This window comes from Ictidomys tridecemlineatus, chromosome 11 (genome assembly GCF_052094955.1).
Source record: "Ictidomys tridecemlineatus isolate mIctTri1 chromosome 11, mIctTri1.hap1, whole genome shotgun sequence".
NCBI classification, from domain to species: domain Eukaryota; kingdom Metazoa; phylum Chordata; class Mammalia; order Rodentia; family Sciuridae; genus Ictidomys; species Ictidomys tridecemlineatus.
In genome coordinates, this window is record NC_135487.1 from 101,926,881 (window position 1) to 101,942,591 (window position 15,711).

The 15,711-nt window shown below is 37.4% G+C and overlaps 1 protein-coding gene across 3 annotated transcripts in view; it reads left to right on the top strand.

Annotated features, from left to right (window-relative positions):
* Positions 1–15,711, top strand: part of Eeig2 (EEIG family member 2) — a 79,035-nt gene that overhangs the window by 51,960 nt on the left and 11,364 nt on the right. For all 3 annotated transcript variants that reach the window (XM_078026920.1, XM_078026921.1, XM_078026922.1), the window contains exons 5-10: positions 182–228; positions 8,346–8,449; positions 13,669–13,764; positions 13,930–14,119; positions 14,302–14,429; positions 15,290–15,359. In XM_078026920.1, coding sequence (XP_077883046.1) covers positions 182–228; positions 8,346–8,449; positions 13,669–13,764; positions 13,930–14,119; positions 14,302–14,429; positions 15,290–15,359 — 635 coding nt within the window. The remainder of the gene's footprint in view (positions 1–181; positions 229–8,345; positions 8,450–13,668; positions 13,765–13,929; positions 14,120–14,301; positions 14,430–15,289; positions 15,360–15,711) is intronic.

Genomic DNA, 15,711 nt, shown 5'->3' on the forward strand with positions numbered 1-15,711 from the left:
TTTATCTACATAAAGCAGTAATTTAATATTGAGTATAACCAATTTGACTATCATTTTATCTAATGCTTTATAAATAGAAAATAATGGGCTTCATGTTGTGGGGGAAAGAAAGATTCATCATACATAGCTTTGCTCTTGACAAATATTTTCTAATTATGATATTTCTTGTTCTTATGTTTAGGTTTTGATCAGTATGCAGCTGATGTCTGGTGACCCATGTTTTAAAACGTAAGTTGATATCCAAAAAATTAGTTACTTATCTGATAGTATAGCAGAGAGATTTGTTTAAATGGTAAGACCCTATCTTATACCCTACGGAAACAACATTGAACAAAATAGACTAAGTCACTGCCATTTTGTTTTGTTTTGGTTTGGTTTTGGTACCAGGGATGGAACCCAAGATTATTTAAACTCTGAGCCACGTTCCCAACCCTTTCTATTTTTTATTTTGAGACAGGATCTTAATTTCTTAGAGGTTCACTAAGTTGCGGAGTCTGGCCTCCAACTTCCAGTCTTCCTGCCTCAGCCTCCCAAGTCACTGGTTAACAGGCATGTGCCACCACACCTGGCAGTCATTGCCATTTTGGAACTCTTATGTTACGAGGAAAACAAATAACAAAACTTAAGTAAATATATATAAACATAATGATAACTACTTTGGTGAAAAATAAAGCCAGGTAGCAGAGCCATAGTGGAGAGTGAGACTGCTATTTTATACCAAGTAGTCAGGAACAGACTCCCTAGTCAAGATGATATTTGAGTAGAGACCTGAAGGAGATGGGAGGCAAATCATGCAGATATTTAAAGAAAGAGCATTTGAGGTAGAGGAAACAAGGCGAAAAGCTATGAGAGAGAAGTGTTCTTGGCATGTTTAAGTGACTGCCAGGAGACTAGTACATCTAGATCAGAGTGAATAAAAAGGAGGGTAATAAGAGGTAAAGTCAAATGATAGAATCCTGCAGGCCATTATAATAAGGACTCTACTTATACTCTGAGTGAGATAAAAAGCTAATGGAAGCCAGGTTGATGGCACATACCTGTAATTCTGGCAACTCAGGAGATTGAGGCAAGAGGATCACAAGATTAAAGCCAGCCTCAGCAACTTAGTGAGGCCCTAAGCAATTTAGTGAGACCCTGTCTCAAAAAATAAAAAGGGCTGGGGATGTAGTAGCTCAGTGGTAAAGCACTCTTGGGTTTAATCCCCCATACCAAAAAAAAAAAAAAAATCTAATGGAAGTTAGACATGGTGGCACGTACCTGTAATCCCAACTCCTTGGAGACTGAGGCAGGAAGATTGCAAATTTAAGATCTGTTTGGACAACTTAGGCCTTTTCTCGAAATTAAAAATAAAAAGTATTAGGGATATATTTCAGTGATAGAGCAGTTGTTCAGCACACACAAGGCTCTGGGTTTTATCCTCAGTAGTAGAAGGAAAAAAAAAAAAAGATAATACAAGTGTCAAGCAAGGAAGGAGTACAACTATCTGACTTAGGACTACTAGGTGGAGAACAGATAATTTGAGGGATCACTGGAGGGCACCAAAACAGGTAGATAATTAGACTGAATCAATAGTCCAAAGTCTGGGGTCTGAGTAGCAGGAAGAATGTTTTCACTTACTGAAAAACCACAAAAGGAACAACTGGGAGCTTGGGCATTAGACATGTTAAGTTTGAGAGCCCTGTGTAATCCCCAGCAGGGCGAGTAAATAGGCAGATGAATATATCAACGACAGGCTGCAGGCATAAACTGGAAATCATTATATCATCAGCATACAGATAGTAATTAAAGCCATGAGGCTTAGTAAAATGATCTAAATGGACTGAGTATAAACACAGATAAGGAAAGGGCCATAGTTATAGTGTGAGACACTCACTCCAGCATGTAGAGGTTGGGGAGGTGGGAAGAACCAGTAAAGGAACAAACAGTGAGCCAAGAGGAGGGAAGCAAAGGAGAGAACTTCCTGAAAACCAGTGAAGAAATGGCCAGAAAGGAGGCGCAGCGGCTGGGGGATATACTGCAGCAGTAGGTCTCAGAATCTGAGGACTGATTTGGCATCTAGAGTCATGGATGACTTTAACAGAATTTTGGTAGAATGCTCTTAGACTAAAGCCTTTTCAGAATGGGTTAAAGAGAGTTTGTGAGAAAATTGGAAACATCGAATATAAACAACACTCTGGGGAATTTTGCTGGGAAAAAAAGGAATAAAAAGATGGGTTCATAAGTAAAGAGAAGATATGGGGTGGGGCGGGGTTTATTTATTTTTTAAAATGGGAGCTTGAACAGCCAATGGGATTGGCCCAATAAAGAGGGAGAAACCAGTGATGGGAAAGAGAAAAGGGACAGTTGCTGGAACAGTTGCTGGACTATCAAGAAGAATGAGGGCAGGGAACATGGCTGTTGATGCAGATATGTGACAGCAGATGGAAGTTGCTGTCTAACTGCTTCTGGTTTGTTAGTAAAATAGGAAACAGAATGATCATTACAGCAAGGACAGGGTGGGGCTGTGCAGAAAAAGGAAAATGATTGTTAAAGTCTTAGATTGTGAGGTGAACTGGGGAAAAGCAGTAGGATTGCCTGTCAGCAAGCTTGAAGACACTTATTAATTATAAATGAAGATTGATTAGATATTATTTAAACATCTAAGAAAAACATACTTAGAAAGTAAACATTTACTTCCCTATATATGAACTTTGTGTTTTTAATGGCTCCTACTATAACTTAGGAAGTATTGTCCTTATAGTTCTCTAGTTTCACACTGTTTTGTAAAGATGAAAATATGTATTTTAATATGAATCTATTCTCGATTATACCTATAGAGCCAGGTGCAGTGACACACACCTGTAAGCCCAGCTACTTGGCTACTGAGGCAGGAGGATCTCAAGTGCAAGGCCAGCTTTAGCAGTTTAGCAAGACTTTGTCTCAAAAAATTTAAAAAGGGTTGGGGATATAGCACAGTGGTAAAGTATGCCTGGGTTAAAAAAATATATATACATTTTGCTATAACTTCTATTCTATTTTCTCACAAGCCATAAGTTCCTGGTTCATTATTTACTGTTCTCTTAGCATTAAACAGTTTTTGCTATACTATTTTTATTCTCTCAGATAACAATTTGTTTTTCTAGTGGAATCAGTTTAGGGTTAAATAAGAAAATGAGCAGCAAAACCTAATAAAAGAAAATGAATTCATTATTCCTTCCTGTGAACCTTTTATGAACCTTTCTGACCCTTTCTTTGCATTTTACTTCTCTACTTAGGAAACTCCCATATCAAAGAGCTCAAACATAGATGCTCTGATGTTCTGTATTATCTCTACAAAGATAATTCTGACAATATAGAATTTATAAAGACTTTGGTAATAAGCATGAGAATAAGCAGGGGGTTGGGGAGTAAAGCTTAGTGGTAGAGCACTTTTCTTTAGTGCACAAGGCCCTGGGAACAATCCCCAGCACCAAACAGAAAAAAAAAAATATGTTAAGTACTCGCCCTTGCATACTCCCAGAATCTCTTTGGGAAGCATCAAAAAGCCAGTTTTTAAAACATTGGTATAAATGGCTTTGTTGCATGCCTCTAGTCCCAGCGACTTGGGGGGCTGAGGTAGGAGGATCACAAGTTTGAGACCAGCTTCGGCAGCTTAGTGAGAACCTGTCTCAAAATAAAAAATAAAAAGGGCTGGGGATATGGCTCAGTAGTTAAGTGCCCCCTGCATTCAATCCCTGCTATCAAAAGTAGATAAATAAATAAATAAGCTGAGGATGTAAGTTCAGTGATAAAGCACACCTGAGTTCAATTCTTAATAGTAGGGGGAAATTTTAATGTATATGCCCCAGCTATCTCACTACTGGGTATATATCCAAAGGAAATGAAATCATACATCAAAGCTACCTACACACCTATGTTTATAACAGAAATATTCACAATAGATGAGACAAGGAATCAGTTGAGGTGTTCATCAGTGGGTGAATGGTTAAAAAAAAATGTAATACATATCCACAATGAAATATCATTCAGCCATTAAAAAAGAATGAAGTCCTGTTACTTGTGGCATCATGGATGGAACATGGAGAATGTTATGGAATAAGCCAGGTACCCATATCTCACGCATATGTTGAAGCTTAAAAAGTACATTCATAGAAGTAGAGAGTAGAAGAGTGGTCACCTGAGGCCAAGAAGAGTAAGTGGAAAGGGTGATAGAGGAAGGTCAGATTAATGGGCGCCAAAATACAGTTAGGATGAATGAGTACCAGTGTTCTGCAGCACATTAGGGTGAATATAGTTGACAACAATTTATTATAACTTGTATAAAGAGCTAGAAGAAAGGAGTTCTGAAGTTCATAAGACAAAGAAATGATAAATGTTTAAGGAGGTAGAAATGATAATTACCCTGATTTGCTCATTACACATTGTATACATGTAACAAATTGCTGCACTGTACCCCTTAAATATGTACAATTTTTTACAAGTATTAATATAATCCAAAATTGTCATCTAACAGATGAAGAAATTAAGGCACAGAGGAATTGATTGAGGGACAACCAACTATCTTTGTATAAAGCAAACATGTAAATAACTGCTGGAGTGATGCATCCAACTCTTCTCGCTGCTTTTGTCTAAAGTTTTTCATGATGTCAAAATTTTAGAATATACTAGAGAAACTAATAAGAGTACAGCAGGGCTGGAGGGATAGCCCAGTGGTGAGGCACTTGCATAGCCTATGTGAGGTTCTGGGGTTGTTCTCTAGCACCACCAAAAAAAAAAAAGAAAAGAAAACAAGTCAAGCTTAGCATCATCAAATTTAAATTCTAGTTTTAATATTTTATGAACAGAATATCTGTGACATAGATTGTATAATTTTTCTGAAACCCATATTGTATACCATAAAACCAGTATTATGAAGAAGATAGCTGGTCAGCTAACCTAACCACTTACCTCTAATCTCCATTTTGTAGTTCCCAACAACTCAGCAAATAGCCACCAATTCTTATAAAAGGGGGGACTTACTCTGAAAAGTGCTGATGAAGAAAAAGTATATTTTGAGTGAGAAATTGCATACTATACCAGAATAATCTGGTGATAAAGAAGATTAGGAATGATGAGACTCTTGAATGATACGATTCTAAAGCATTTGTATTCTAGAAGAAAGGGGCTTACCATTTGTCATAATGATTTCACAAATGTTAGTCTCTCAATTTAATTTTTGAAACAGCTCTGTGATGTAAGTATCATGCATATTTTTGAGGGAAAGCATTGGGACTGAGGTTTAAGCAACTAATTTGTCCAGAGTCTAAGGAACCACTCATTGATTGCGTTGATTTCCTACCCCGTGTTGACAGATGGGTCCCTGCTATGACTGAATTCACTGCTGATTTAGGAGACTTATACATGGCATATGATATAATTGGGATCCTAATCACTGTTCCTTGAAATCCTGGTAAATCTTCACTGAGGGAGTAACACTGAGCTGAGTTTGGAAGGATGAATAGGAACTCATTAAGCACAGGAGGTGGGTAGAGACATTTCAAGAAGAGAAGGCAGTTTGCTTAGCACATGGCATATTTATGGAATGTTTCATGCATAGTATTGTCATTATAGGAGGTCATCCCCTACACTACTATCTCCTCTCCATATTCTTTATTTGGAGCAGAGGAAGGTACTAGGGACAGAACCCAGGGCCTTGCATATGCTAGGCAGACACTACCACTGAGCCATACCTTTGGCCCTGTGTATTTTTTTGTTTTCATTTTTAGAACTGGGACCTAGGAGTGTGTTATCACTGAAATACATCCTCAGCCCTTTTTATTTTTTTGAGACAGGATCTTGTTAAATTACTGGCCTCAAACTTGCAATCCTCCTACCTCGGCCTCCAAAATCACTGAGATTATAAGCATGTACTACCACATTCAGCAAGATTTTAGATTCCTAATTTGCTGTATTATCAATCCCCAGGATCAGTGAATTTTCTCCATAATGCTTAATTGTCCCAATTTTTGAGTAGTTAGTACAGATGACTGACATTGTCAAGAGTTAGGGTTCCTCAGGTTTTCTGAGGCCGCAGAACAAGGGGTACCAAATTGAGGTATTGCTCAAAGTGCTGGGCTGTGGAATTAAACTGGATGGGCAAGAGTGGAGCCAGAGGAGACTGATAGGGACAAAGCCAAATTTGGGGAGTTCTGAAGGATTGGAAACAGGTCCAAGAGCTAGAGAGAGAGACACTGTAAACAGGTCACCTGTGAAAGGGAAAATGAAGTAACGGGAATTAAAAAGATAAGAATTTCTACTGTCATATATAACTAAAAAGAACAACAAAAAGATAAAAATTTGGTCACACAGAAATGAGTCAGCCATCGATGATTAATGACTATGAATAAAGACTCCATTCTTTTTATGCATCTTCTACATATTAGTTTTTCCCATGAAAAATTGAATATAGAGTGGGGTTTTTTTCATCAAGCTCTTGTACATAACTTAAAAATGTACATAACTTTAAAAAATTGTTAATTAAAGAGGTAGGTCTGGGCAGAACTGAAAAGGGTTCTTATATGCCATTCTAAGGATCTTGACCTTTATCCCAAAGGAGCCATTGAAAAGTTTAAAATCAGAAAGTAACATGTTCAAAGGCACATTTCAGAAAGCGTGGAGTGGAGATCTGAACCCAGTTAGGAGACTCTCAAAGTCACCCAGGAAAAGGCACAATGGTGTAGAAGAAATTATAACTAGGAAAACTATTGGAATCTGGGGTTTAGAGGTTGGTTGGGTATAGAAATATAATAGGAAGGAGACAAAGGCAATATCGAGGACTCTAGTTTTGGTGACTTTGTGGAATCTGATAGCATTCACAGAGATAGAGAATATAAGAAGAAAACAGCTTTGGGCAAAGAAGAGTTTAGTTGGGCATATATTGAGTTTGATGCAGTTCTTGGACCAGTCCTGGTAAACATCCCAATAGAGCATGTAAGACTGTAATTTAGGAAATCCTCAGCTGAAAATAGTCTATAAGTTAAATGGATTTGATGGCAATCACCCTGTTGTGATGGCACATGCCTGTAATCCCAGTGACTCCCGAGTCTGAGGCAGGAGGAAAGTTTGAGGCCAGCCTTAGCAACCTAGGGAGATCCTGTCTCAAAATTTTAAAAAAGGGCTGGGGATATGGCTCAATGATTAAGTACCCTGGGTTTAATTCCCCAGTACTAAAAAAAAAATTAAATAAAATAAAAATAAAAGATTTGATGGCAATCTTCACTTTTTATTTTGTATTAATAGGTATTAATCATACAGATTAATAAAGTTCAGTATGATATATCAATATATGCATAAGCATGCACTGACCAAATCTAGCCTCACTCTATGATGGCAGTCTTTAATCTATCCCCCAAACCTAAATAGTCTGAGAATTCCATTGAGATAATATAATAAGAATTTAAATATTACCATAAAGTGGGCAAGCTTCACAATCCCTTCAATCATCCTCCAGTTTTATCTCAATCACCATGGTATAATTTCTAGGAAGTTGTTGTTTTCCTCTGGAATATCAGCTTCAGAAGGTTAGAGATGTTTTACAATGGCAGGGCTGGGGATGTGGCTCAAGCGGTAGCGTGCTCGCCTGGCATGCGTGCAGCCTGGGTTCGATCCTCAGCACCACATACAAACAAAGATGTTGTGTCCGCTGAAAACTAATAAATAAATATTTAAAAAAAGAAGGTTAGAGATGTTTTATAATGAAAATCCCTATTAAAAAGAAAATTATTAAAACTCAAACCTGTCCCTCCTTGTTTCACAAATTCTACATGGAATAGGAGGAGCCCTGAATTAGCTGAGAAAAATAGCTGAGGTCCATCACCTCCCAGAGAATCCAGCCCCAAAAGCAAAATAAACTATCAGGGCTCTCTACTGACTCTCCTGGATCAGGTGAACTGTTTACAGAGAGAAAGGTAGAAGAAAAAAAGCATGGACACTAGTTAGGAGAATGGTGGGCAGGAGGCATGATGTCATCTCCTAGCCTCAGATGCAGAGGGGCTTGGTGCCTTCTTCATTGGCTCAGAGGTGCCTCCCACCTGCATTGTCAATGCTGGGTGCACGCTGCTGTGGAAATTCTCCCTTTTCAGGACTTTATGCAGACAGTGCCCTTTTTACTCTCACTTATTTTGTTGTATAAAAAAACCCTTTTTCCCCATGAATTTCATTCAAGCTTTTAAGAGATGCTTATACATTATTTGTTGATTTTTATTACTTCCACCCTCAAAAGATTAACATTCCAAGTCAGCTTACCAAGGCAGTGTACTGACTACACAGGCATTCCTTAACTGTTTTCAGACTTTCAGGCTCTGATCCTTAGAAATGTTCATTTACAGACCTCCCTCTACATCGATGTCAATACCAATTGCTGGTGAATCTGAGTCTCTGGAAGAAGACAGGAAAGGTGGAGAGACTCTCAAAGTGCATCTTGGAATAGCAGGTACGTCTGCGAAGCTTACTGATTTTTTTTAATTTGTGAGAAATAGAATTATTTGAACTCCAAAAAAATTCCCAAAATTTTTCCAGATTTAAATTTTTACTTTTAAGAATCAGGAGAGTTTTAATTGTGCAATTCTTGGTAAGCCAGTGTTTTATTTTGTCTAAAGTGATGTGCTTTGACAGACTGAAAAGCTAAATATTGAGTTGACACCCACCCCCCATCATGTGCCTCTCCTCCCAACAGATGCAACAGGAGACTACAGATTTTTCCCATTCCACATGCCCAACAACTTCTGCCAGTCACCTCTCAGGTGATATCAGCACATTAGGAGCTAGCAGGAAAATTCTCAGTGTTGCTTCTCTTCCAGAAATCACTTTCCCTTACCAGTGGTTCCCAGCCCTTAGTGTGTGTCAAAATCACCTGGAGAACTTGTTAACACAGATTGCTGGCACCAGCAGCTATGCTTTTTGACTCAAATAAATATCTGGGTTGGTTCCTGAAATTTTGTATTAAAAGCGAATTCCCACGTAATGCCTATGCTACTGGTCCCTGGTCCACACTTTGAAATCTTCTCCAGGCAAACTTTCAGCAAGTCAGAATCTGCTCTATGAGTTAAAAACAGGGTGGCAAGATGTGAAGTTGGCTGGAGGAGGACTTAGGAACCTCTTTGTATCATCCAAGTTATGTGAGCCAGATCTATTTATTGTTTTAACAGAGGGTTGGAAATGTAGATTAGTTAGTAGAGTTGCCTAGCATGCTCAAGGGAGGCCCTGGGTTGCATCCCCAGCACTGCAAAAAAGGGGGGGGAAAATACACATACATACAGAGAGAGAGAGAGAGAGAGAGAGAGAGAGAGAGAGAGAGAGAGAGAGAGAAAGAAAGAGAAAGGTGAAGTGATGAGATTAACATTTTCACTACCTTTTCAAATATGCAGTGATATAGTGTCTTACAGATAATGGTGATTGAAAGTTCCTGATCAGCAAGTCCTTTGGCTACTCTTAGACCTTTTAATAAGCTCTTTCTCTTTAGCATGTAAATATTCTTAATTCTTTCTTACATTGAGAAAATAAACTTTAAAAACCCATTAGCCCTACATCCTTCTCTGTCTGCTTGTCATTTTAGAGATAGATGTCTGTGTATATTTGGAGAAAGAGAGAAATCATCAAGATATACATATGTATATAGATATATAGATACATACACAAATAAATTACATATATCACTCTTGATAACCAAAAACTTCCAGAAAGAATAGACTTCTCATTAATTTCTTTTTTTTTTTTTTTCTGTGCAATTCTGGGTATTAAACCAAGAAGTGGTTTACCACTGAGCTACATCCTCAGCCCTTTTTATTTTTTGAGACAGAATCTCATCAAGTTGCCCAGACTGGCCTCAAGTTTGCCATTCTCCTGCCTCAGCCTCCCAAGTAGCTGGGATTGCTGATATGTGCAACCATGCCCCATCTGCCCATTTATTCTTTTTATATATTTATTTATTTGGGGAGGGAGTACTGGGAATTGAACTCTGGGCATTCAACCACTGATTCATATCCCAGCCCAATTTTGTATTTTATTTAGAGACAGGGTCTTACTGAGTTGCTTATCACCTCACTTTTGCTGAGGCTGACTTTGAACTCAAGATCCTCCTGCCTCAGCCTCCAGAGCCACTGGGATGACAGGTGTGCACCACTGTGCCCAGCCCATTTATTCTTAAACACATTTGCAATCTGACTCTTATCTTTTTCGCTTTCTTGATGATGTCTCCAGTTATATGATTGTCAAATTCTATTGTTTTTGTTGTTCTCCTCTGACTTGGCCACTTATTCTTTCTTGAAACTTTCCTCTTCCTTTGGCTCCTACCTCTCTGACCTTTCCTTTTGGAACTTCTAAAGTCTTCTTTATCCTTTTCTGTCTTCCTCTTAAATATTGGTGTTCTGTTGGGTTTGGTCTCCCCTACTTAACTTTCCTGTGCAGTGTCATGAATAGCCTTGGATTTCGCTATCACACAAATATAAATATGATCATATAGGTGTTAGTTAAATTTTTTGTTTCACAAACTTATGTTGTTTCTGGACTTTCTCCCTGAATTCCCTCCTGAACTTTCCAAATGGCTTTTGGAAAAGTTCACTTCATGCCACCTGTTGCATTGAAACTAATCTGTTTATCTTTCACCCCATCCAAACTTTAGGTATATTTTATGATCTGACCTTGTCTTTGTATCCCAGCATAAGGCCAAGAACACAGTCACAATGTCATGGCTTTGAGCCTCAGCCTTCTGAGTAGCAGGGATTACAGTATGTACCACAATGCCTAGCCTTAGGCACTCTCAGGGGTCTCTAGCTTCATATCCATCACAGTCTTCCTAACTCTTCCTCCCATATTTTCTATTCCAGTTAACCTGACACAAATTTCTGCTTAGTAATTGAGTCCTGTCATTTGTGCCTGCTTAAAAAAATATATACAAACATACATACCCCCACCTCCCTCCCCCACTCCTCTTTTTCCCACCCCTCTCTCTCTCAACGGGGTTACTGTGAAAAACCTTCACTTCTTTTTTTTTTTTTTTTTTTTTTTTTTTTTTTAAATGTGGATTTTTTTTTTTTTTTAAAGAGAGAGTGAGATAGAGGAGAGAGGAGAGAGAGAGAATTTTTAGTATTTATTTTTTTTTTAGTTCTCGGCGGACACAACATCTTTGTTGGTATGTGGTGCTGAGGATCGAACCCGGGCCGCACGCATGCCAGGCGAGCTCGCTACCGCTTGAGCCACATCCCCAGCCCCAACCTTCACTTCTTTTTTTTGATTTTTTTATTTGTTCTTTTTAGTTATATAAGAATCATGGAAGAATGCATTTTGACATATTATACATACATGGAGTATCACTTCCCACCTTTGTGGTTGTACATGATGTGGAGTTACACTGTTAGTATATTCATGTATGAATACAGAAAAGCTATGTCCAATTTATTCTCTTTCTTTCCCATTTCTATCCTCCCTCCCATCCCCTCACTCCCCTGATCCAAGTGTGAACCTTCCCCTCTTCCCTCTCCCTGGCCTATTGTGAGTTAGCATCTGCACATCGGAGAGAACATTTGGCCCCTGGATTTTGGGAATTGGCTTATTTCACTTAGCATGATAGTCTCCAGTTCCTTCCATTTAACTGCAAATGTCATAATTTCATTTTTCTTTATGGATGAGTTATATTCCATTGTGTATATATCACATTTTCTTTATCCATTCATCTGTTGAAGGGCACCTAGGTTGGTTCCATAGCTTAGCTAGTATGAATTGTGCTGATATAAACATTGATGTGGCTGCATCACTATAGTATGCTGATTTTAAGTCCTTTGAGTAGATACTGAGAAGTGGGATAACCAGGTTAAAAGGTGCTTTAGTTCCAAGGAAAACCTTCACTTCTTCATCCTCTGTTCATTCTGTTCCCCAGTAATCTTCTTAGAATGTGGATTGGTCAGTCATACTCTTGCTTTGAGCCATTAAATGGTTTGCTTCATAAACTCACAGGAAGTCCTTCAGCTTATCTCTTCAGCCTCTTTTCCCTTCAGTCCTCAACCCCTCTACTCTTTGCCAACTTTACCAAACCATTTTCTTCTCTACAAGCAAGGTATACACTTACTACTATGCCTTTCCCTCCTCATCTACCTGAGGGATTTTGAGACATTGTTAAAGGCTTAGTTAGCCTCTGTGAGCTCTTTCCACTGTAACCAGGTAATGTTATGTGCACTGTCCTTTAGAGCTCTTAACAGCTTCTTTGGGATGCTTGTATTTTAGTGCTTATAGCATTGTTTTCTGTTTGCTTCTACCTCTAAACTCTGAACATGTATTTTGTCTTATTTATTTTATACTCCTATACCTTTGTACTCTCTATACCTTGGGCACCTGACTTGGTAAGAACTTAATAAATATTTATTTATTTTTTATTTTTATTTTTTAAAAGAGAGAATTTTTTAAATATTTATTTATTTTTTAGTTTTCGGCAGACACAACATCTTTGTTTGTATGTGGTGCTGAGGATCGAACCCAGGCCACACGCATGCCAGGCGAGCGCACTACCCCTTGAGCCACATCCTCAGCCCAATAAATATTTATTGAACAAATAAATTTTTAAAACCAGGAGATAAATGGATGAGTTACAATCTGAGTAGTTTGGGCTGTATATAATTCTCACTATGAACCAGCTCTATGAATGTGTTCTGTTGGAGTTAACCTTTGGGATTAGGACTGGTGCAGAGATAGATGCTCTTATGCTTGCAATCTGTCCAGAAATGAGTAACCTTCGCAGATGGCCAGGTCACTCCAGTAGCTTACTTATTTGGCAGCATTTGTTGGTCCAACTGTGTATAATATCATTTATAGAACTGCTGCTATAATTACTATGTTACTCAATTGCTTTCCTTCTGCTTCTAATTTAAAAACAGTTCTAGTTTCCAAATATTTCATCCTAATGAAAATGGTCACAGTTCTGCATTCAGTGGGAGAAGTCTGTTTCTGGAAGGACCTAATTGGCATCTGGAATATGCATGTGATCAGGGAACAACTAGGAAACAGTTTGAGCACTGCTTTTTTGTACATTTACTTTGAAACTGAGTACTGTAATCAATTTTGTAAGAACTTTCTATGCTGCATTAAGCCATAGATGTGATGCAAATTATAACCTAGCACTAGCAACACTAACATTAAAGTAATATAGTGTTCTTTACTTTAAGGCCATGATACATTTTTAAAGAAGCAAGATTTCCTCAAAAACCACTCACTCTAAGTCTGGCAATTTTGTGAGAACTTAAAGGAATAAACTTGACTCATTTTTATTAAAGAAGTACTGAACACAAGTTATAATATTTTTTAAATATGTTTTTAGTTGTAGATGAACACACAGTGTCTTTATTTTTATGTGCTGCTGAGAAGCAAACCCCAGTGCTTCACACATGCAAGGCAAGTGCTTTACCACTGAGCTACAGCCCCAGCCCAAGTTATAATATTTTTAAGATAGCATGCTGCTAAATATTGTGAAATATACTATGAACTAAGATATTTTATTTATAAGATTTTTTAAAATTTTCTTGCAATGTGGTTGTACCGATTTAAAGAGATCTCTGTCACTTTATAACTTATTTTTCTTGAAAATGAACTTAACAGTGTATAAAATCTGAACATTAGAATATTTAATTTTTGGTAGTAATAACATCATGTTATGACTTATTGCAGATCTTTCAGCAAAAAGTGCCTCTGTTCCAGATGAACTTGGTGCCTGTGGACATTCCAGAACATCAAGCCATGCAAGTCAGCAGTCAAAAGTATCAGGTAGAGGCTAGCAGTGAAGTTGAATCCCTTATTTCTTATTCCTAAAAGGATCTGAAACTGCTGTTTTGTGGGAGAAGGGTGTTAAGTATTTTGTGGGAGAAGGGTGTTAGATTACAGTGTGTCTGACATTAGTATTATATCCAAAGTGATTTTTTTCTCTGACAGGGTATAGCACATGTCACTCCCGGTCATCAAGTTTCTCTGAGCTCTGCCACAGGAGAAATACCTCAGTGGGAAGTACATCAACAGGAATTGAAAGTATTCTAGAGCCATGTGATGAAATTGAGCAAAAAATAGCTGAGCCAAATTTTGATGCAGCTGATAAAGAAGATGTAGCCTCCGAAAAACTCAACAGGTATCCTTTTAGTTTAAAGATAAATTTAAATTTAAAAACAAAAAACTTTTCCTAGCACTTGCCTAGCATGTGTGAGGCTCTGGGCTTATTCCCTAGTACCACAAAAAGAAAAGAAGAAAAAATTATTTTTATAAAATAACGGATAAAAAAGAAAAAAAATAACCCTGTAATTCTTTTTGAAGATGCTCAATGAACCAGGATTCTGTAGAATCTCAGATGAAGCGAGTTGATGACACCAGAGTGGATGCAGATGATATTGTGGAAAAAATATTACAAAGTCAAGACTTCAGCCTAGATTCCAGTGCAGAAGGTATGTAGAGAACTGTTAAGTATAGAGTTCTGTAACCCAGGTTTGTACAATCCATGTGATCAACAGGAAAGTGGCAGTACATCATGGCACTGCTACGCACTTGTAAAAGAAATTTGATGCTCATAAAATCTCAAGATAACTTTGTAGCTTATTTATTTCTGAGAATGGATATTGAGTTTGGGAAAGAAGCAAACTTTAATTAAAAGTGATCAATCTTAGAGGAGCTGTCATTCAGTGATAGAGCAGTTCCTTAGCCTTTGTGAGGTCCTGGGTTCAATTTTTAGCACCCCCAAAAAAACAAAAAGAAATTCTAAAGAATATTTTAAAATTATGTTTCTGCATCTGCCATGTTCATATACCTTACAATAGAGATCTACATCTGTGTCTGTGGTAGTACTTCAAGTCACAGGATTTGGAAAGTTGGGCTAGTGGTTTTGAACAATAGGGAATAACATAGTCCTTCAATCCCTCCTTAGTGTTTTCCCTAAACTGTAAATTTATGCGCCACGAATTTGAAAAGTGCAATTACTCAGATGAAGTTACTCAGATGGTGTGTATAGAGCACACTTAACAATGGACTTAGTTCCATTGTGTAATGGGTTGTAAAGAGAAATAATTAAACCTTGTGAAAAATTGTAGGAAAGACTGTCTTCTTTACTCAGTTAAAAGAAAAAGAGTTGAAGGGAAGTTGATCAGAAGTAACTATTAGAATAGCTTTTAAATTGCCATGTACATAATTGTTTTTTAGTTTTTGATTATTTTAATAAATAAATATGAATTTTGAATTACTAAAATATGAATATTATTTGGCAGTAGCCTAATAAGTATCCATTTAACAAAATTTTAAATGTATATTGCAGAAGAAGGACTGAGGTTATTTGTGGGTCCTGGAGGAAGTACAACCTTTGGCAGTCATCATCTTCCAAACAGGTATGTAGTCCAAATAGTACCTTATTAAAATACAGACTTAACTTTTAAAAAATGCTCAAGTGGAGGACAAAGGTTGCAAATTTTTTATTAGACTGAAGCTATACAATACTAATATTAGTGATTGCATGAGAAGAGTTAACAGTTCTTGGTGTAGTTCTCACTCTTCTTATTCAGGATGTGTTTGACATTATATTTTATAAATTTGATAATTTCCTTAGATGTATTTTTAGAGTATATTAGTAAAGGACTAGTAGAGTACCCAGACAAGTTGCAATATAAAAAAATTATTTAGAAAAGAATCTTAGTCTAATATTTTATTTTTGTTTTGGTTGGTTTTTCTGTATTGGAGATT